The sequence below is a fragment of the Bicyclus anynana genome, chromosome 1 (assembly GCF_947172395.1).
Source record: "Bicyclus anynana chromosome 1, ilBicAnyn1.1, whole genome shotgun sequence".
Classification (NCBI taxonomy): Eukaryota; Metazoa; Arthropoda; class Insecta; order Lepidoptera; family Nymphalidae; genus Bicyclus; species Bicyclus anynana.
The window spans coordinates 1558364-1580297 of NC_069083.1; the positions used below are offsets into that span (position 1 = coordinate 1558364).

A 21934-nucleotide genomic window follows, 5' to 3' on the forward strand; every position below is an offset into this window, starting at 1 on the left:
ACCTGGCTGGGTGCATTTATGCACATTAGTACTTAATAAGTTTATCAAAAATCAAAGATTAAATCAAAAACCTAAACAGGATACCACGCACATACTCGTAGTCGTACTTATCTCAAAACTACCAGAACCAGATATCTCGAAATTTAATGATGGATTGTTTTTAATACTATTCATAAATGAGACTTTTAAATAATGTACTTATCTACCTAAAGCGAAATGTCACCATTACAATATATCTACTTAGATATGTACCCATCAATATTACGATCAAATGAAAAGGATCATCTTTTATCGATAGCTAGCACATGTTGCGTCACTACACTACAGCCTCATTAATCCAGTACTGCGACTTCAAGCACGGGAACTGCACGTCGGCTTTCATGTAAGTTATTTGTTTAGATCATTACCACCGGTTTTAAAAATCGAAAGTTGAGGATTTATAAGCCCCTATCTATGTTCTAAATTCAAAATCAGTGTTCAAATGTTCCTTTCGTTCAGAAATTGCTGATGTTCACTTCTAGAACTTACAAAGTATAGGTAGACCAATGTTTCTTTGAATCTAATTCAATTCTTTATTCATGACTACGTTTATGCACTAGCATACGGCTAGCTTAGATAGGAACTTAGATACTTTAAAGCTACTTCAATAATATTATTACTTGGGCACTTTTATTAATGTAAATACAACTTAAAAGATAGTTACGACGATACAATGCCGGTTATTTCTGATTTATTTTCTAAATTCCTAATGAATAAAAGATCCGCTCAGAATTACTTAAAAGGATTAGATTTAGAAAAAGACCCGCTTACGTTAATTCCTAGATTTCCTATTGCTTTGAGTAAATGAAGGTAAATACTATAAGTAAGTAACAAGTAGCCAAGCTAAATGTAGATAAACCGTATGCTACCGCTATAGCTAGCCAGCACTGAGGTAAACAAATTAAATTAACAAGTCCAAGTTAATTGTATTATTGCGTTTCTGAACTACGCAGTCGTGTTGTATGTCCCTTGGAGACTAGTGTTGTGCATAGTGCATTTTTTTTATAAATCGAAGCTTTTTTTAAACGTAACGAACACTTTTTGTGATGTGAACAGCGATGTCTATTTCTGATGTTGCCAGTATTAATTTGTAAAGTTATTGGTATGTAAAAATTAAATTACTAAATTACATTTATTTTTATCTAAGTAGGAAGGTACGCTAGTTGTATCTTCGATTTCATTTATAAATTAAATGCTTTTATGCTTTTGGGGTAATGGAAAAAATGGGTTTGCCTTCTAGGGAAAAGTCTTCTATCCTAATCTGTTGATAATAAATATAAATAAAACAAGCATTTCATCATAGACCACATTTCTTCGGGTGAGCCAGTGGTGAAGCGCGAGCTTATTTCGTATTTAAAACGTTATAGTGCAAGTTGTACAGTTATGTCTATTATTAGGGATAAAAAGTACACACAACAAACCGGTGTCGTGCAGCCCTTTGAACAAGGCCAATAATACTTACCAAAGGCACCAGACCATAGTTTAACAATCACTATCGTTATACAGATTGATTGTCAATTATTTAGATCGAATTTCGGTTTCCACGGTCAATCTAATGTTGAGACTTGCTATCTACGTAGTTAGGACATGTTATAGTGAAAACTAAGTGAACAATTACAGTTTACAAATGCACTCTCTATTCCCTTACTTTGATTTACACTTATACGGTACGGCTGAAACTTGACTAGGAAGAGATCTCAGTAAAACCGACCGACGGCTTTGCGTGTTTACGAGCTCTGAATTCCCAACTCTATTAAGTATCACCATTAAACATCTCGGACGAAAACTCAGTTATGTGATTTCTCTATCTATACTTATAATAAATCTGTAGAGAGGTCAATTCTGTACATGAAATATATTTCCAAAATAACTATCAGGGGGTGATTAGTGATCGATACTGATGCCAAAAATGCAATCAGTAAAATTTTTGTCTGTCTGTCTGTCTGTCTGTCTGTATGTTCTTTATAGAAACAAAAAGTACTGGACGGATTTTAACGAAACTTTGTACAATTATTCTACATACTCCTGGGCAGGTTATAGTATACTTTTCATTACGCTACGATTAATAGGAGCAGAGCAGTGAAGAGAAATGTTGAGAAAACGGGAGAAGTTACTCAATTTTTTAAGCTTCCGTCGCGTGTACAGCCTTAATGGTTAAAGCTACATGGAAATCATGTACAAGGGAAATGTTCTCCTTAAAATTATCTATAAAAACACAACAGCATATATATGTCTATCTTTTATGGTTGACTCACAATAACACGTGTAACTCCCGATAGCTTAGCAGTTCGGATCTTTCTAATTATATTTGTCTACTCTTATGTTTATAACACTCATCACTCATCCCTAACTAAAAAAGTTAACATTATTACCTATTCAATAAAAAAAGAATCATAAAAATCGGTAAAGAAACACCAAAGTTATACAAGAAATACGCTAAGCCATTGCGCGTGAATACTAATTCATGCTATATGGATTATTTTTGTGTAACGGTTGCCGCGCTCGATGCGACTCGCGGGGGGGGGGGGGAATAAATAAAGAAGTGCAGCCTTAATGAGTAGGGTAGGGCTAGGATAGGGTAGGGTAGCGTAGGGGTAGGGTAGTGGTAGGGTAGGGGTAGGGTTGGGATAGGGTAGGGTAGAGGTAGGGTAGGGTAGGATAGGGGTAGTTGAAAGTTTACAACGACTTTCACGCGGACGAAGTCGCGGGCGTCCGCTAGTAGATAATAAATAATAAAAAATAGAGAAGATACTCGTATTATAAATTTTGGAGGACATTATGTTAACTTCATTTGGTAATTATTTTTCCAAGTTATAATGAAGAAAATTGATTGTATTACGAGTAAACGACCCAATTTCTTAGACGCCTTCATTGAGTTTCCTTTATTGAGTCCTTTAAAAATATTCATTTCACTTGCAATGTTTTTGAAACTGCAAGTTGCAACCAACTGTATAATTACTAAACAGTGGTTACAGTGCATAACTTGTGTCATAACTGCACTGCACTGTGTGGAATGAATGAACATACGCGTACCATGTGAAATAATGTACGAGTTATCGCAGGGACATAATGATTGTTATTGTTAAGGAAAATTGCTTAATAATTATTTTTAAACGGTATTTAATTTCTTGCACCTCTTTAATTATTTTTATAAAATAAATATTTAAAAAAAACCATTGTTAAAGTTATTTAATTTCTTGCACCTGTTTAATTATTTATATAAAAAACAATCATTTAAAAAGAGAACTACCTACCTAACTATAGATATGTAGGTGGTGTTTTAAAAATAATATTCCTCGTTTCAATAATTTGATAGATAAAACGCACAAGTAGGACGGCAGACCGACACGACCGATGAAAGATTTGTTTTTTATACACTACAAGATGTTAAGTGAGGATGCAATCTAAGATGGAAGCGAGCTAACTTGTTAGGAGTAGGATGAAATCCACACTCCTTTCGGTTTCTACTCGACATCGTACTGGAACGCTAAATCAGTTGGCGGCACGTCTTTGTCGGTTGAGTGGTAACTTGCCACGGCCGAAGCCTCCCACCATCAGGCACAGAACAGAGGGTTTTACGTACTCTCCAAAGCACGGGGGTATACCAACCGACTTCCCAATTCCAGGCTGGATTCGAACCCTGGATCTCATTATCCGGAGCTGAACTAACTACGGGACCAATGAAGCAGTTAAAACATATATTCATTATTAAAAAATCTTCAAGTAATTAAGTAGCTAACTTCTGTATTTTTTTCCAATTTTTAGATACCTACAGTAGTTTCGGAGAAAAAGGGCATGGTGAATTGTCGTCGTAAACTTGAAAGCTATTTTTTATTAACTTCCAAAAAAAATATTTTTAAAATCCTCTTATCACGACCTTTCATTTTATGTATCACACTATGAAGTTAGTAAAAGTTTTTTTTTTTTCATCTTTCAATCTTATTTATCCCCCATAAGTGACCCCATATTCAAATTGTATCTATTCACGATACATTTAGGTCACAAGAATTGATATGTGTACCAAATTTCAATTGGATTAGTCTAAACTCCATATTCACTCTCCTAAAAGGTGGCGATGCCCTGTAGTGGGTCGTTAAAAATAGATCGCATTAGAGTGGCGTGGTGGGCTAAGTCCCATATCTGTTTAACTATAAGAAAGGCGGTGCTCTATCATTATCAGCCTATTTTAACGAGGTACTACATGGCTAGGCCACCCTCCATATATAAGCGGTAATGTAGAGCATATATCCACCACGCTGCTCTAATGCGGGGGGCGGGCTTATAAATAGGTTGGTGAAGGTTTAAAACTTACAAGTACGTAAAACTTACAAGTACGTAAAACTTACAAGTACGTAAAACTTACAAATACGTAAAACTTACCAGTACGTAAAACTTACAAGTACATAATACTTACAAGTACGTAAAACTTACAAGTACGTAGTTCCAGTTCTTCTGAGAATACGGGCTGAGAATACACAAATAACGTGACTTTCTAGTGGTAAAATAATTTTCAAAGTCGTTTCATTGGATCCAAAGATTACCCCTAACAACACTACAAACTTTACCCCCTATATGTATATTAATATTAGTATACCTAGATAATAATATAATATAATACTAGCGGACGCCCGCGACTTCGTCCGCGTGAAAGTCGTTGTAAACTTTCAACTACCCCTATCCTAACCTACCTCTACCCTACCCCTACCCTACCCTATCCTAACCCTACCCCTACCCTACCACTACCCTACCCTACCCTACCCTACCCCTACCCTACTCATTAAGGCTGCACTTCTTTATTTATACGCCTATTTTTTTCCTCCCACCGCGAGTCGCGTCGAGCGCGGCAACCGTTACACAAAAATAATCCATATAGCATGAATTCACGCGCGTATGGCTTAGCGTATTTCATGTATAACTTTGGTGTTTCTTTACCGATTTTTATGATTCTTTTTTTATTGAATAGGTAATAATGTTAACTTTTTTATTAGGGATGAAGGATGAGTGTTATAAACATAAGAGTAGACAAATATAATTAGAAAGCTCCGAACTGCTAAGCTATCGGGAGTTACACGTGTTATTGTGAGTCAAGCATAAAAGATAGACATATATATGCTGTTGTGTTTTTATAGGTAATTTTAAGGACAACATTTCCGTCATACATGATTTCTATGTAGCTTTAACCATTAAGGCTGTACACGCGACGGAAGCTTAAAAAATTGAGTAACTGCTCCCGTTTTCTCAATATTTCTCTTCACTGCTCTGCTCCTATTAATCGTAGCGTAATGAAAAGTATACTATAACCTGCCCAGGAGTATGTAGAATAATTGTACCAAGTTTCGTTAAAATGCGTCCAGTAGTTTTTGTTTCTATAAAGAACATACAGACAGACAGACAGACAGACAGACAGACAGACAGACAGACAGACAGACAGACAAAAATTTTACTGATTGCATTTTTGGCATCAGTATCGATCACTAATCACCCCCTGATAGTTATTTTGGAAATATATTTCATGTACAGAATTGACCTCTCTACAGATTTATTATAAGTATAGATATCCTACTAATCCTACTGATATTACAAACGCGAAAGTTTGTATTGATGTTTGATGTTTTGGAATAGAAATAGATTTTACTCTGGATTAACACATAGACTACTTTTTATCCCGGAAAAATCCATGGTTCTCGAGGGATTTGTAAAAATATATTCTCCGCGGACGACGTCGCGGGCGTCCTCTAGTATAGATATAATAATAACATAGATAAATTCTCAGAATACAAAATGAAATACTTAGAGAAGTCAGTAGGTAATATTGTTCCTATAAGTTGAATATAGTGACGCAAAGATGCATTGTGACGTCACGAAGGACGTAGGCAAACGGTATGAAACCCACCAGTACTTTTATTGAGTCATGTGAACCGACTAGTTTATAACTAGAATAGCTATTACACAAGTAACGATTCTTTGTTGTGGGCATGCCTTTCCTCATCTCCCGGTCAGAAGGTCGTTCATTCATTTCCGTTCTTGGATAGGTACACGTAAATAGTAAATACCTATCTACGAGTATCTATGACTGCCTGACTCCTGTGTCTATGGTCCACCAGTCTATGTAGGTCCAGAGTTCGAGTTCCATCAGAATACAACCGTTTTTTTTAAATCAGCTAAGTATCGAAAGCTACATTACAGGCAAACAACATAGGCTACAGTTACCATACAGTTTACCGCCCTATTTCCACAAAAACCAGAACTTTGCAAATAATTTAGCGGGCCTAAAAATATCAATATGCGCTTTTTTTAATTTACAAATCTATTGTGTACATCTTGGGAAATTCACAAACCTTTTTTCCTTGTAATTTCCAAGGTACAAAATACAATAGAAACGGCAGAAAACAAGTTACCCATTTGATTGCGATTTCTAAAAAGATCACAAAACTGAATTTTTCTACTGTTTTGTTCACTTGACTGCATTTTGCAGTTAACCGTAACGAAAGCATTGGGATCTTCTGCGATCGTTATTGATTTAGGTTTCAAAATCAAAAGTACTTATCACTATTATTTCTATCTCTGTGACTAAACACTAAATTGATTCGTTGCTGTAACAACTATTTTGTGTTATTAATTTCGAAACAGTTATCTACTCATCAGAGTTCTTGAAGAATTGTAATAATTTTTAGAAAACTTAACGACTGTTTTATGTATGTTTACAACTCAATTAGCATTTTGCTCCTTTGTTTCACACCCCTTGTCCAGTTGAGTCGATATGATAACGTCGAAATGTGTTAACTTGATGCACGGATTGGGTGTTAGGTTTATTTTCGTTACGGAATTTCTTAATTTAGTCGCCGCGCTCAAAGCCTGCGATAAAAATAGCTTTTATATATATATAGCTTAAAAATTTTAATCAGTGCAGTAGTTTCAGAGCTATTCAGTTCTAACAAACAGTCAAACCTTTCCTTGTATCATTGATTTGTATTGACAATCATGGCTCATCGGATTTTTTTGGCACAAAGGTAACCTGGTGTTTACATAGAGGTATGTAAACACCAGGTTACCTTTGTGCTACGCGGGGCTCAGCTAATATTACAAGTGTAAACAAAGCAACATACTCTAGGCATGATCGGAATATGATACTTTGATAGGTAGCAACTGGCTAATAGTCGTATTTCACTCATCGATCACACGATGCGTGATTATCGTTCCTCCTAATCCTGAATAAACAATTTGGGACCAATATTGATAACGGAAAATTGAGTCTTATGAGTCAAAACATGCATATGAATTAGATAGTTGATAATATAATGCAAGTGGGTAAATCTCTATACGGTTTATTTTAATTAACTATATCTATTACTATAGTTCGTCTAATGAAAGTTAAAGAAAATGAAATACCCCGGCAATAAAATCGGAGGGCATTCCCAAAATTATAGCAGCAAATATTGGAATAGGTGACTCAGTTTGATACTTGTTATTTAATGAATTTATGGGTTTAGTACCTTAAAAGGAAAAACCCATAAGAGATATTTGTTAAAATACATAGGTATGTTGTTCCCAAAAAACATACATAATAACTATTGTTCTGTGATTTGTTAAACGTAATCGAATGTCACAGACTACTAATGGAGATTTCTGGAAAATTCTGGCGGGAAACGGTCGCTGCCGGCCAGCGGATGGCGGCCATTACTGCGATTGTCCCGCCATTCTGTCGGATTACCGCATTACGAATAATGCTATTTGTCAGATGTTTTTATTATCTTTCTTTGTTGAGACTGCTTTTGATGCTTCTATTACTTTCTGCTCCGATTAAAACGCTGAAACGATATGAAGGTACCAGGATCTCACAAACTATACAAAGTTTATCTATATAAACACCTGTCACCTTGTATACAAGGACAAACAATTCCACATGATGCTCGTAAAACTTCGACATCAACATTAGACTATCTACAATATGAATTGTATACTACACGATACCTACTGCAATTTTACGATGAAATTATAAAATCAATTACCTAATTAAATGATCCTCTAATCCTTATATTATCCTTATATAACGATCATTTTAATATTTTACACCATTCTGAGTGTGTGATACGGAGGTAATAGGTACCGATACATATGTATACTACGTGTAGGTTGGTTGACCCCAAAGTGCTAAGACACAATCTACCACAAAAAGCAAACCGGAGTGCGCTCGGGCCACGCGCATTTCTCCCAGGGAAGCGTATCACAAATAAAAGCCATAGACATCGTTCAGAATCTCATAAGCATACCCTTTACTTCCAGGTACTACTAATATGGGCGAGGAGGTGAATTGAAGAGTCCACGAAAACATGAAAATGGCGCGCCTAACTCCTATAGTCCTCTGCCTCATCGCGTGCCAATACTGCTACGGATTCAACGGAGACAGCTTCGAACTGGAATGTCCTGATGAATGCGACTGTCACTATTTCCGTATAAACTGGGTCACCGATTGCTCTGAGAGCAACCTTACAGAAGTTCCCTATGAAGAACTCAGTCTCAGTGTGTATATTTTGGATTTGAACGGCAACAACATAACGAGTCTCCAGCCTTTCCCGAGCGAAATAAAGATGAGGAGGTTACAAATAGCGAACAACAGACTGACGAGGGTGGACAGGGACGCCTTCCGTGGACTCGAGTACTTGATCGACGTCGATCTGTCAGGGAATAACATAAGTTACGTCGATCCAGAAGCTTTAATGTAAGTGATTTTTATATACTCGTATTTTCTACTAAATTATTAGATACCAGCGGACGCCCGCGACTTCGTCCGCGTGAAAGTAGATGTAAACTTTTATCTACCCCTACCCTACCCCTACCCTGCCCTACCCTACTCCTTCCCTACCCTTCCTCTACCCTAGTCCCTACCCCTACCCTACCCATTAAGACTGCACACGCGACGGAAGCTTAAAAAATTAAGTAACTTCTCCCGTTTTCCCAACATTTCCCTACACTGCTCTGCTCCTATTAATTGTAGCGTGATGAAAAATATACTATAACCTGCCCAGGAGTATGAAGAATAATTTTACCAAGTTTCGTTAAAATCCGTCGAGTAGTTTTTGTTTCAATAACGAACATACCACTACGCTATATTCCCTTTTTATAGTAATAATTGACGAACCAAGAAGATGAAAAACTATGATACATTAATTGAAAACCATCACATACCTATGAACAGAGCGACACTTCCAGGGCATTTCTGTTTTCAATTGATGAAATTATTGGATGGAAGATTTCCTATACTTCTTCCAATATTGATTGTATTGAAGTACGTAGCATTTTCACACGTTCCATTGTGAACCCATTCTGCAACACATACAATGGCTCTGACAACAAATTTGAAGCAATTGCTTCAGAGTCGTTGCCGACAAGTGACAATTGCGGTTCGTAATGCCAATATTAGATAATGGTCCAGTAAAGAATGCAAATTGAATTACCACAACCGCTTTGTCGTTGTTTATGTACGTTTCGGTTCGTGTGTTCGTGTTCTGCTCCACATTGTAAAAGACTAACAGCTAGACCGCCCGCAGTTTCAGTCGTATATAATTATCCGATATATAGCTTAATATTAATGCCTTCCCTGAATAATTACTTATCGAACACTACAATAATTTTTCAATTAGCAATACTAGTTCCTGAGAGTAATTCGTTAAAACAAATTCTTCGTCTTTATAATATTAGCATAAAACTACAAATGATTCGTTTTTCTTATTTCAGGGACTCGCATGGTCTTCTAAATGTTGAACTTCAAGATAATCCACTTAGTGTCATCGAAGGACCGTTCCTTATCTCTGGAACACTCCAATTTCTGGACATCAGCAACTGTAATATATCATCTTTAAACCAGCAGTTCTTCCAAAACATCACTTCACTGAAATCGGTTGACCTTTCCAACAATCCTCTCAGAGCCTTGCCTGAAAGTGGAGTTTTTGACTCGTTAACCAGTCTGGAAACCTTAAAACTGAACGATTGTAAGCTATCTATTCTTGCAGAAAATCTCTTTTCCGCTTTAGTGAATCTTAAATATTTAGAACTTGCTGGAAACTATTTAATGAACACAAACTGGCCTGAGGTATTAGGCACTTTAAATAGGTTGGAATTTCTTAATTTGAGAAAATCTGGTCTAGTGTCACTTTCAGAAGATGCATTTTCGAATTGCACTAACCTTGTAGCATTAGTTTTGGCGGAAAACGAACTACGTGAGTTAGACGTCGCGGCAACGTTAGGCAGCAGTGTTAATCATTTGGAATTATTAGATTTATCGAATTGTAAGATTCAAGGGCCTATTGGAGGGGATTCATTTGCCAATTCTTCAAAATTAAAAAGCCTCTATCTTTCGGGCAATCCTTTATTTGCACCAGACCTACAAGAAGCTTTAGCACCACTACCGAAACTAGAAAAGTTATTTTTGAGTAATTGTGGTTTGCGTAACTTACCTGATAGTTTCAACGTTTTCGAAAACCTTCTCGAGTTAGATATTTCTCACAATCCTTTAGTAAACGTTTTTACAAGATTACTCGCTCCTTTAGAAAAAATAGAGTATCTCAACATGGGCTACAGTAATTTATCCTACATAGGACCGCAAACATTCGCACATATGACGTCACTGAAGAGATTAATCCTCTCCGGTAACGACCTTTTATCATTAGAGGCTGGCTTGTTTGGAAACCTTACACAATTGACAACTTTAGAATTAGAATTATGTGGTCTAAAGCGACCACTAAATGCCAATGCGTTTTTCAAAAATCTAACATATACTGATTTGAGAGAAATACGGCTTGGTGGGAATCCACTGGTAATTCCTGCTACGGGTCCTCTATTCCCTAAACAACTGTCGCAAGTGACTGTGTTAGATTTGAGCAACTGCAATATTACGTCACTTAATCCAGACGCGTTCAAAAACACCGAAAACTTGACAGAACTGAATTTAGCTGGGAATCGACTAAAATCTTTGGACGAAAGTTTGGCTTTCTTAGAACTACTACAACAACTTGAGAAGATAAATCTGAGCAACAACAATTTGACTACAATAGATCCACAATTCTTTGTAAATAATCCGAAACTGCACTCGATAAATTTAATCGGCAATCCGTTTGTGTGCGACTGCAAGATAGCCGAGATGTGGGACTGGGCGAATATGATCAAGGGCGATTTAGACGTCCTCGTCGGAGCCAAGAGTGCTGAGAAAGATATCGTGGTCAAGGGCAACAAGAAGAAAAAGAACCTTTACTGCCGTTACAATGAAGCTCAGCTGCGTAACATGACTCTCACTGCTAACAAAAGCGTTCCGGGTCGTAGACCTTTTGTGAAGCCTCGTGAACTGACTTACGCAAACAGAACATGGGCGAAATATGTTAGGGAATCAGGATGTGAGCCTGTTGTTAAAATACTTAGGCCAGTTGCCCTGGTGTCGGATTTATTCAAAATGAAAAACGTTGATTATGCTCCTTCACCGGCCTTCGTGTTGGCTATAATCGCAGTAGCTTTCGGTGTGACCACTGTCATCATGACTTTCAGGTTACTGCGAAAGGATAAATTAATTTCCGAAATCGATACTGTCAATAATAGAAAAGAGAGATAGTAAACTTTTATCATTACTATTAGGTTAAGTTGTAAGTAAATTCGAAACTGTACGTATATCTTTTGGGTAGCCTGTTTTTTTTAATGTTTTTTTTTAATTACAACTAAATATTCTTTATTTAATATTTTAGTAATGATTATTTAGTGATTTTTTACTTATATTATGTCTTCAACGAGTTTTTCGTAATCGTGTTACCGGCTAACTATGTAGGTACGTACTATGTTTTAGTTTTAAAAAGAAGAATGAAACAATTGAGTTAAAATAACTAGCTAATCAATAATTTCTTGCAAACATGTTTGCCGTTTTTGGTTTTTTATAAACTCAATTTAATACTAAGGAAGGATTTAATAAAATACATAATAAGTAAATATTATAATAAGCACATAAATGTCTGCATTAGTTAAATAATATGTCTCTCTAGCTATGTAAGCCGATAGTGAGTTTAATGATAGATATTTATTATACTAGTCAAAGTACTAATAAAGTATATGTATTAATTCGTAATTACCTACCTACCTAATTTAATTTTAGATCCCTAAATTCACTTTTAAGTATTTAATAGTAAATTTCATAATAAAATTCTTGTTTTATTAAAAAAAATCACACATATACAAAATACTGTTTTAGTATATATCCTACGAGTATATCACAGTGACTATTTTTGTGCAAATTACTTTATGAAAGAATAAAAATACGAATTAGGTGCAAGACGATTCTCTATTTGTTTATTGCTTAAGCTCCAAGTCCCCTTCAAGAAATAGGTGATAGATGATAGAGAGAAGGGATAATAGAACGACACCTAATTAACATGGAGAAACTTCAAATATGTATCTAGGTAATTTAACCTACAGAACTCTAGAGAGAAAATTTAAAAGATACCCAGCTTAAAGGTTAAAACTATAAAAACACCAAATTGCACAAACTCTTCTGCGCAATTAATCAAGCAAAAAAAAAACAAATTACCTCAAATAAAAATGCATCGATTTCCAATAATCGATATTATACCTATTTAAATGTTAACTTTTTGTTTTGATTTTCAAGACGTTTTTGTGATTAAATTTCTTCAGAGTTGCTTAGGTTTTCACAATGCCGGGCTAAATTGGAATCAACTGTTTTTATTTACTTTACTACGGTGTCTGACTTCGTTAAGAGTTCAAGATGTTTTCTACTTATTTCTGGCTTACAAGAAATTGTTACTATCACGTAATATATTGACAGAGAAAGTGGTATTGCTTAAAGTCTGTGGTAGGTTATTGAATCAATAATAACATATTAGTTATAGAAAAAGACTTAGATAATAAATTTCCTATTTTTATATTTTTATGAACTTTTTACATAGGACTACAATGGACAACCCTTAAAATTAAAGTTAAATTACAGTAAAACAATAAATAAATTAAATAATCCTATTAGCTTGCTAATTTTCCGCCTTTTGATGTACTTGACTTTTCAATGTAAAAGTTTTCTTTGTACATCTTCTTGACGGTCTCCGGACTATCGTCGCTAGCCATGGCGGCTAACTCTCGATCTAGTAACCGGGACACTCTAATAGGTTCGAACCCATATTGGTAATGCGGCGCTAAAAACTGTGTTTTACTCGAATATGTTCCTGTCCCAAATGCGGAACTGTCGACGGGCTTTTCCTTTGCGTAGTTGTATTCGTCTAATGGTGTAATTCTACTCGTAAATTTCGCAAACTTCTTCTGCTCCGGAGCTCCGGGGTAACTGTAAGCGGGTACTGAGTACTTTGCGCTTTGCTGTTTATCTGAATCCTCTTTCGAATAGTACTTTTGTGGTTTGTGTTCATTATAATTGTCATAATACTGTTCCTTTTTCTTTTTGCGATCAACTAGGCTCTGGGGTCCACTCCCTGCGTAGTCTGTATAATAATCTGCGTTCATTTTGTCTCTTGTGTCTTCATAATTCGAGCGCATTTGTGATGGATAATCGTCACCGGCAGGCTCGTATTCCCGTAACTGACTTTTATCTTGGCCAAAATCATTGTGGAATCGAGGAACGCCATAGTTCGCTGGGTTATAAATCTCTTTCTCTGTATCGACGTTTCTAACGGGCGTGTCATACGCAGGGAATCCATAAGCTGCGTCTTTATAGGCTTGTTCGAAATCGTCCTCGTTTTCCTCTTGCTTTTTAACCATCGCTTCTATCAGTTCATCATTAGGCTTGTATTCTTCTTGTCGGGGTTGTGGAGGGTCATCCTTAACGATAATGCGATTTGATTTTTCTTCTGGTTCTGCTTGAGAGGAGTAATATGATTTGGGGTAATCGTAATGTACTTCTTCACTATGTGTTTCTGGATGAGATTTATGTTTAATGTTTGAGCTTCGTTCCGGAGCATGTGGTGGATGATTTGGTACTATTGTTATATCTTCTTCATACTCAGGAACTATAGCTTCATACTGTTTTTCATCCTGTTCAGGAGATTTATGTTCTATCAGTTCTGGAGATTCTTCACGGGCCTCTACATGGGCATTCTTGGGAGTTTCATAGTATGCTTCCTGTCTGTGCTCATGTTGGTTGTTTTGTTTTGGGTTTTCATAGTAAGCTGCCTCTCTGTCTTCAGGGTCAGGTTCGTCTCTGAAGTTTTCCTTGGATTGGTTATATGCTTCCTCTGCTAACTCATGTTTTGCATTATCGTTTATTTGTTTTGGTTCGTGTTGCTTATGTTGTTGATATTGATTTTGTTGCGGTTCATGTTTTTCGTGTTGTCGGTATTGATGATGTTGAGGTTCATGGTGTTCGTTTTGTTTGTGTTGTTGGTACTGGTGTTGTTGGGGTTCATGGTATTCATTTTGTTTGTGTTGCTGGTACTGGTGTTGTTGTGGTTCGTGGTGTTCGTTTTGTTTGTGTTGTTGGTACTGGTGTTGTTGTGGTTCATGGTGTTCGTTACGTTTGTGTTGTTCATATTGGTGTTGGGATTGATGATTATGGTGTTCACGCTTATGAGGTACTGCTTCGTGTTTTTGGTGTTGTTGATACTGGTGATTTTGGGGCTTCAAATTTTGTTGGTATTGTTGATGCTGATGTTGATGTTGTTCGGGATCGTGACTTCGTTTATGTTCTGTGTAATGTTGTTCTTGGTGGTGGTGTTGAGGGTGATGTTGTGGGTGGTGTTGTTGGGGTTGATTGTGGTGTTGGGGACCATAATGTTGTTGATGTTGAGGTTCGTGTTGTTGTTGTTGTTGATGATGTTGTTGCTGCTGATTATTATCTTCTGTGACCCTTTCGTTAGGATTTTCTTCATAAATTTCAACTGACTCTAAAGGTGGATTAGTATCACTACTCTGCTGATTATTTTCGTCACTTAGCTCCTCAGGTGTAAAGTGATAAATAAGATGTTTAGTTTTTTCTTTATTATCCTCAAGGTACGCTTGTTTAATTTGTGCAGGATCATTCGAGGTTTGAACGTAGTTATAATGCACTGGCTCGTTTTGAGTGGTTTTTCCATAAGAATAAGTCACAGGTTTCATCTCTGTTTTCTTTTCGTAACTTACATGAACAGGCTTTGATTGGGTTTCTTTATTATAACTTACCTTCTTTTCTGTGTAAGTCTCTTTATAATTAGGCGACTTAACCTCATAGGATAATTCAGGATGTTCATCAGCATCAATTACAGTAGGTATATGATTAACTTCGATCTCATCCTTTGAAACCTTTGGTTTCTTTTGTTTTTTAATCTTTTTTGTTGTTTTCCGTTTGATTGTAATTACTTTTTGCTGATTGTTTTGTTTTAATTCGGGTAACTTTTTATATGTGACTGAGTGAATTTTTGGTAGAAAGTGTTGTACTTGAGGCACCAGTGGATTATCAAAAGTTAACGGCTCCAACAACGTCAAATCAAGGAGTGGCACAGGTGGTTTAGTGATCAAATTAACAACTGTTTTCTTGCCATTACTAAAAGATGTGATTGTGGTTTGTTTAGGTTCATGAACTAATGGTAAACTTTGTACTATTTGTTGATTTTCATTATGGTCACTGGCAGAAATTTTTGGTTCTTCCTGAGTTACTTGAGCTTTTGGTTCATTCCAGAAATTACTGTAGCGGGCACTGTGGACATCAGCGTATACATTGTTGTTTCTAGTAGATTGCTGCTGAACTACGGGCTGTCCTTTAGCCTGAGGCTTAGGTCCTGGTGACGCAACCTGCGTTCGTACGTTTTGTGCGTACACTAACGGCTGTGAAATGCCGAAAGGATTCGTTTGCTCGTGCGAAACAGCTTGCAAATTGGCTAATCTGAATGGTGCTCCAAAGAAGTGTTGTCCATATTGAGCGCTCGGGGCGGCCGCTACCAAGGGCTGGCTAAGATGCGCGGGTAACTTCTGCAGCGGAACGAACTGCTGAGGTAACGCAGCCTTGTACGCAGCGTAGGCCTGAGGCGCCTCCACGAATCTTTGTCCATAGGAGTCCTTCAAGTAGTTGTTGGTACTCTGCGCCAATATTCTTTCTTGATTCAGTGGAACTATTTGGTTGAAATTGGGAGCAACAAACTGCGGCACGTGGAAAGAGTAGGCCGCGTAGGGGGTGGCACTGGCATAAGAGTACACTCCGTTGGGAACATTGCGATATAGTTGAGGAACACTTTCAGCACTGATATTGTCTATAAGTCCAACACCACTTTCAGATTTCACGGCCTTAGCTGAGATTCTATTAAACGCTATACAGCATAACACCGCTATTAATGCCTGGAAAAGAAATAATCATAATATAAGTTATTGTGATAAAATAACAATATAGTACAATTACAGTTTGTATCCACTATAGAGAAAAAAAAAATTTGGAACTTTGATATCATTTTTATTCTCAACACGAAATAGAACATAGTCATTAATAATTACTCATTAATCATTAAAATCAAATAAATAACGAAAAATCAAATATTTATTTATGATATTTTAAAAGATCCTGTGGCATCTTTGTAATCAATCACCAAAGTTCATATCAAGCACTTTTGCCGTCTGTACTTTAGAAAACTTAGCAGGTTACACACAGTAGGAGAAAACGCCTAAGTACGTTTATTAATCACTAAGTATTTTAATTGAATTAAACTAATTTACCTTTCTCCCCATCATGGGTGACTTTGTCATCGGCTGGAGGCAGCGGCACTGGGCTGGCGCGGTGTCCACTCGCACTTATATCGATAGACGGCGATCGACTTTTCCTACGTTATATCATCGACGCTTGCTGAGCGATCAGTAAATGATCTTTGTACAAAGAGAACTACCGATTTTGAACGAGAATCAAATAAACAGACAATAACAATAGGTCAATCAAATCGTAACGCTAAACCATTTGTTAGAGTTCCATTATGACTCTTATTCTTATTGTGTAGTTTATAACGCTGTCTGAGAATGCAATACTTCTATTATATTAAAAATATACTAGCTGTAGCTGACCCGGTAAATGTTATTCTGCTATCAAAAGGGAATTCCCATCCCCGACCGTTGCCTACCCGGCAATTTACGAGTACTTACTTATATCTAACAAAATCTTGAAATCATTACTATATCAAATAAAGTTGCTTCATCGTTTTACGACGTTTGTCCCCGTTGGGGACAAATTAAAGATCGTTAACCATAGAGTTTAACGATATTTTTGAAGAATTATGATTGGTTTGTTTGTTTGTTAAGCTTGTTGGTAACAGAAAAAAAATAATATACAGCTTCAAATGTTACATCGCCGCTTTGGTTACACTTGAACTTTATAAGCAAAAAGAGTGTTTAAAAAAAAGTTTTTTTCTTTAAGAAACATACTTTTATTAAGCTAATTATTTAACCAGATCCTTATCTTGTACTTTATATTAACATCTCTATATACCGACTTTTATGCGGTGGTAAACCTCAGTTCCCGGCGCCAACGTTGTATTAGCTGAGCCGTTTCGTAGGAGTACACAGTGACACGAGATTTTTATTAAAAATACCTAAGTATTAGCGGGATCTAAGGGTTCGAGTCCCAGGATGCATATGAAATACTGAGTTTTCTTTCATCCGGGTAACTCCCAATAGTTTCCGGAGTTGGTAAATCGGTGGCTAAACATCCTGTACCTCGGAGAGCAGTTTAAGCAGTCTGTCTTGGACATAGCATCCAAGCATCTGCATCTTCCTCTCATTGGAGTAGCATGATGAATCTAAGCTCCAAACCCCCTCCCCCTTCATATGATATTATAGCCCCCTTTTCATATAAGAACCCCTTTCATAAAAGAGAAAGGAGCCCTGCTGAGCCTAACTTTAATTATAAAATTAAGTAGTTCATTACAAAAAATAGACTATGAGACGAGAAACTAATCCACGTAACAAGTTAAATAGGCTTTTTAATTTAAATTTAACAAAAGATATGTTAATTTAGTTTCTACAGGTAAAGTACCTAGATAAAACTAAATAACTTTTGTATAACCCGATACTGCTTTGCTTTTTTCGTATTAATTTTATGAATACAAATTTGAATAGCGCAGACTTATGTAAACGATTTGAATTTTACAGTGAATGTAGTATAATTTATTTATTACATAATAATAGGTTAGTGTCAACAAAAAAACATAATAACATTCGTTGTTGTTATAGCAAAGATAGTCCATCCCTGACGTCTAGGTTTTCGTCATTTATTGAAATGTTTTCGCAGGTTAAGAAGCATACAGTTCAGTTACACGACAACCGTGTGTTTAAGTGAGTTAGCAGCTGTTAGGTAAGTAGGTATATCATCTTTTCCTTCTAACCAAACGATCAGCTTATGCTGGAGTGCCGAGTGGGTGCGACGATAATCACACAGCCAAGAACTATTTACAGTGGAGGGTTAATGTACGTTACTTTTAAATTATTATTAGCGGTCGTTTTGATATAAATTATTTGGTTCGGTACATGCTTAGGTAATATCTGTAGAAAAAGTCCTTTAAATAATAACCACACCTGACGAAAAGCAAATATTTACTTATACATAGGAATGTTTGGAAAACTATTTTTTATATCATATCAATTTGGGCGTGAGATTTATAAAACCTGCGCGTAGCGACAGCAGCAGTTTATTTCAGAGACATCATAAAGATTACATCTGATTTTACCTATTACCAACGTTCCGCGTTCGTTTGCTGTCCAACTGTACGCTTGCTAAACTTGTACTTTTCGGTAGTTAACAGTGCTTGCAAATTTCAACAAGCTGGACCAAAAAACTCCAATCATTTAGTTACATGCTAATTTATTGAGCAACTTGTCAAAAATGTGTTACGGCGAATTAGGAGAGTAGGTACTCACCCATTTGCCTTCGGATTGAGAAATGTTTTGTGAAATTGCGTTCGCTCAGGGCAACGGTCAAAAGGTCACGATTGGACAAACTTTTTTTAGAGTTAACCGTAATAACAACGCGGAACTTTTAAGGACTACGATACGAAATAGAGAACGCTAAACGCTTAGTTAACTAAAATAGAAAATCAGCTATGAAAGTATCCTATGCTACACCTATGTGGCTTCGGATCTCGAGGTCATTTATTTGAGTTATGTTAGACCTACTGAAACAGTAGGTATATGAAATACTGAGTTATAATTGTGTCCAATAAACTCTAAGTAAAATTCCTACTTCGTAGGTGAAAAATACGTTAATCCGTCGATTCGTGACCCACACTTTTTTAAAAAAAGAATATTTGCTATATTTTTATAATATGACCAATATTAACATTCCCCTCCAACTAGTCGGGAACGATTGTGCTAGGAGTGGGTACGACAATAGACCAACGGGGTGAGGATTGAACCACCACCCCTCGATGATGAGTCCAAACGATCTTACCGTTGAGCTATTGCGGGTATAGGCTAATGCTAATGCAAATAAATGCTAATAAACACTACCAAAATTGAAAATTTCTTCCCCAATAGCAATTAGGTACCGTCAAGATAGGCGGTGCTTTTTCGCATCTATAAAATGCAAAACTGATGGTACTATTAACCCATTACCCTGTAATATATGCACAGGGTAATGGGTAAACAGTATTAGGGTATAGAACCCAATACGGAGCACTTTCGCTGAGCGGTCAGCCGACTGACCATGACCGACTCAAGAAAGCGGGATGAAAGTGAGGATATCGCCTTACGTGTCACACTTCTCTAACAGTCCGGTTATTGTGTCGTTTACAATACCGACTATTTACAATATCCTGTGGCGTGCACAAAGTATTTAACTAGAGTAAGCTTAAAGTTTTAACTGCCTCATTGGTCCAGTGGTTATGAATATGTGGTTTCGAATAACGAGGTCCAGGGTTCTATTCTTGGGCCGGTCTATGAGTTTTTCTTCTAAGTTCTCAAGTCGGAGTTTAGAAGTTGGTGGTGTCACACCTCAGTGCCTGGTGCCTTTTATTTATTATCATTAACATCTGATTTGATAGTGGTTGTTAATGAATTTAACATTAGGTATCATCCTAAACCCACCAAACCGCATTGGAGCAACGCGTTGGGTCTAAGCTCCATATCCCCTCTGGAGGGAGGCCTGGCCCTAGGGCTGCCAATATTTTTTTAGCTATAAAAAATATAGTACGCTTTCAGAAAATATAGTATTTTACAAAATAAGCGATTTTATTGGATTTTTTGGTTTTTGGCTAAAATAAGAGAGTCGTATTGAGTACAGCTTTTCCATATGGAGTTTTTAAATTATTAAAAATCAAAAGCTCGTTTTTTTATCGTTTGCTTAAAGTACGAAACTCGATAATACGCTATTGAATCTGTCGAAAACTAATGTTTGTAAAGTTTCAAAATGAAAGGTTTGTTTGTCAGATTTCAGTGTTGAAAATATAGTATTTTGCGTATTAGATATTTCATTAATAGTATAAAGGACGCAGACCCAAAATATAGTATAATACTAGGTATATATTATTATATCATTACTCGTAATGTACTAACTTGTACTACCTGTACTATAGTCCGAGATCCGGCATAAGAAATATATACCCTCATCTGTTATTTATTTGGGATAAGAAATAAATGATAGAAAATATTATTCACATTGCAAATAGATTGCCTAATAAAATTGTGGCCGGGTCATTATTATGAAATGATTTAATTTATTTAATCTACTTCTCTCATTGGTTAGTTAAAAATATCGTACACTATTAAAATAATATACCCAATTGAAAACGCCTGCTTATATTATGTCAATGAAAGCTTATTTTAACTGTAATAGGTTGCCTTTGACCTAGATCTTGGTTTCCTAGATTTTGTATGAAAAATGTGCCTGGCCGCTTTTAACTAGACATCATATGTGCTATCACTAATTAATAACAGGGTCTATATTTATATTATTTCTGGATCTTGGACCACCAATAGTATATTAATAAAAAGGAAAGTATTCAAGAAAAAAAAACTAGTTATGTGAAGAAAAAAGACCGTTTATTTTGTTATAATTATTATTTACAAAAATTTCGTAATATAAAAAAGCAAATCTTACCAAAGTAAGTTCTTATTCTAAGAAAATATGATCACACTTTCAGAACGGATAAAATAATTGTTTTTTTTTTAACAAGCTAATTTAATGTACTTTTACAATTTAATTTTTAATACCTCGTTCTGCAAATCGTATGCATGATAGAAAGAAAAATAAAATAATGACAATTTCGGATTATTGTCGTTATTTATAAACATTCATTTATATTTAAGTCAGTAGTAAATTCTTACCTATAGCTAAAATGCACCAGAATTCTTCCACTTATAATAATCAAGTCAAACTGGATGTTTATTAACAAATACTGAAATGCAGGTAGAAAACGCATATCATTTCATACCCAATTTATTTTAAACTAGTTGACGCCGCGCGGTTTCACCCGCGTGTTTTTCTCGTTGGAATACGGGGATAATATACAGTTTATAGCTTTCTTCGATAAATGGGCTATCTAACACTGAAAGAATTTTTCGGATCGGTAGTTCCTGAGATTAGCGCGTTCAAGCAAACAAACTATTCAGCTTTATAACATTAGGATAGATTTCACCCGCTTAGTTCCCGTAAGTAGTCTATGTTCTGCTTTATATTATTATACCAAAATTAATCTTGATCGGTTCAGCGGTTTAGGCGTGAAAATGTAACAGACAGACAGACTAATTACTTTAGCTTTTTTAATATTAGTATAGTAGTATGGAAGAATATTTAAGAATAGGTATATATAAATATAAGGATATTTAGGTATTAAAAAAATATGCATTACTGTTAAATATTAGCCTGTTTAGTATTTAAAAAATCGTTCACGTAAAGATTAAGTGACATCGAAAAAACATAACCCTCCTTCAGCACGTAAAAACAATAAAAAAAGAAAAT

At 36.0% G+C, this 21934-nt stretch overlaps 2 protein-coding genes across 3 annotated transcripts; one reads left to right on the forward strand and one right to left on the reverse strand.

Moving 5' to 3' along the window:
* Positions 1-249: 249 nt before the first annotated feature.
* LOC112050956 (toll-like receptor 6) lies at positions 250-12217 on the forward strand. Of its 2 annotated transcripts, none has more exons than XM_024089367.2 (3): positions 250-382; positions 8323-8758; positions 9775-12217. In XM_024089367.2, exons 2-3 carry the CDS (start codon positions 8370-8372, stop codon positions 11636-11638), a joined length of 2253 nt encoding a protein of 750 aa, XP_023945135.2. In that variant the 5' UTR covers positions 250-382; positions 8323-8369; the 3' UTR covers positions 11639-12217. The 2 variants fall into 2 exon arrangements, with proteins under 2 accessions (XP_023945135.2, XP_023945136.2); XM_024089368.2 differs by lacking the exon at positions 250-382 and adding an exon at positions 992-1141.
* An 830-nt stretch (positions 12218-13047) lies between these two features.
* LOC112050958 (putative mediator of RNA polymerase II transcription subunit 12) lies at positions 13048-16792 on the reverse strand. The gene is made up of 2 exons (XM_024089371.2): positions 16711-16792; positions 13048-16338 (listed from the first exon to the last, which is right to left on the reverse strand). Exons 1-2 carry the CDS (start codon positions 16738-16740, stop codon positions 13048-13050), a joined length of 3321 nt encoding a protein of 1106 aa, XP_023945139.2. The 5' UTR covers positions 16741-16792.
* Between the last annotated feature and the right edge of the window lie 5142 nt (positions 16793-21934).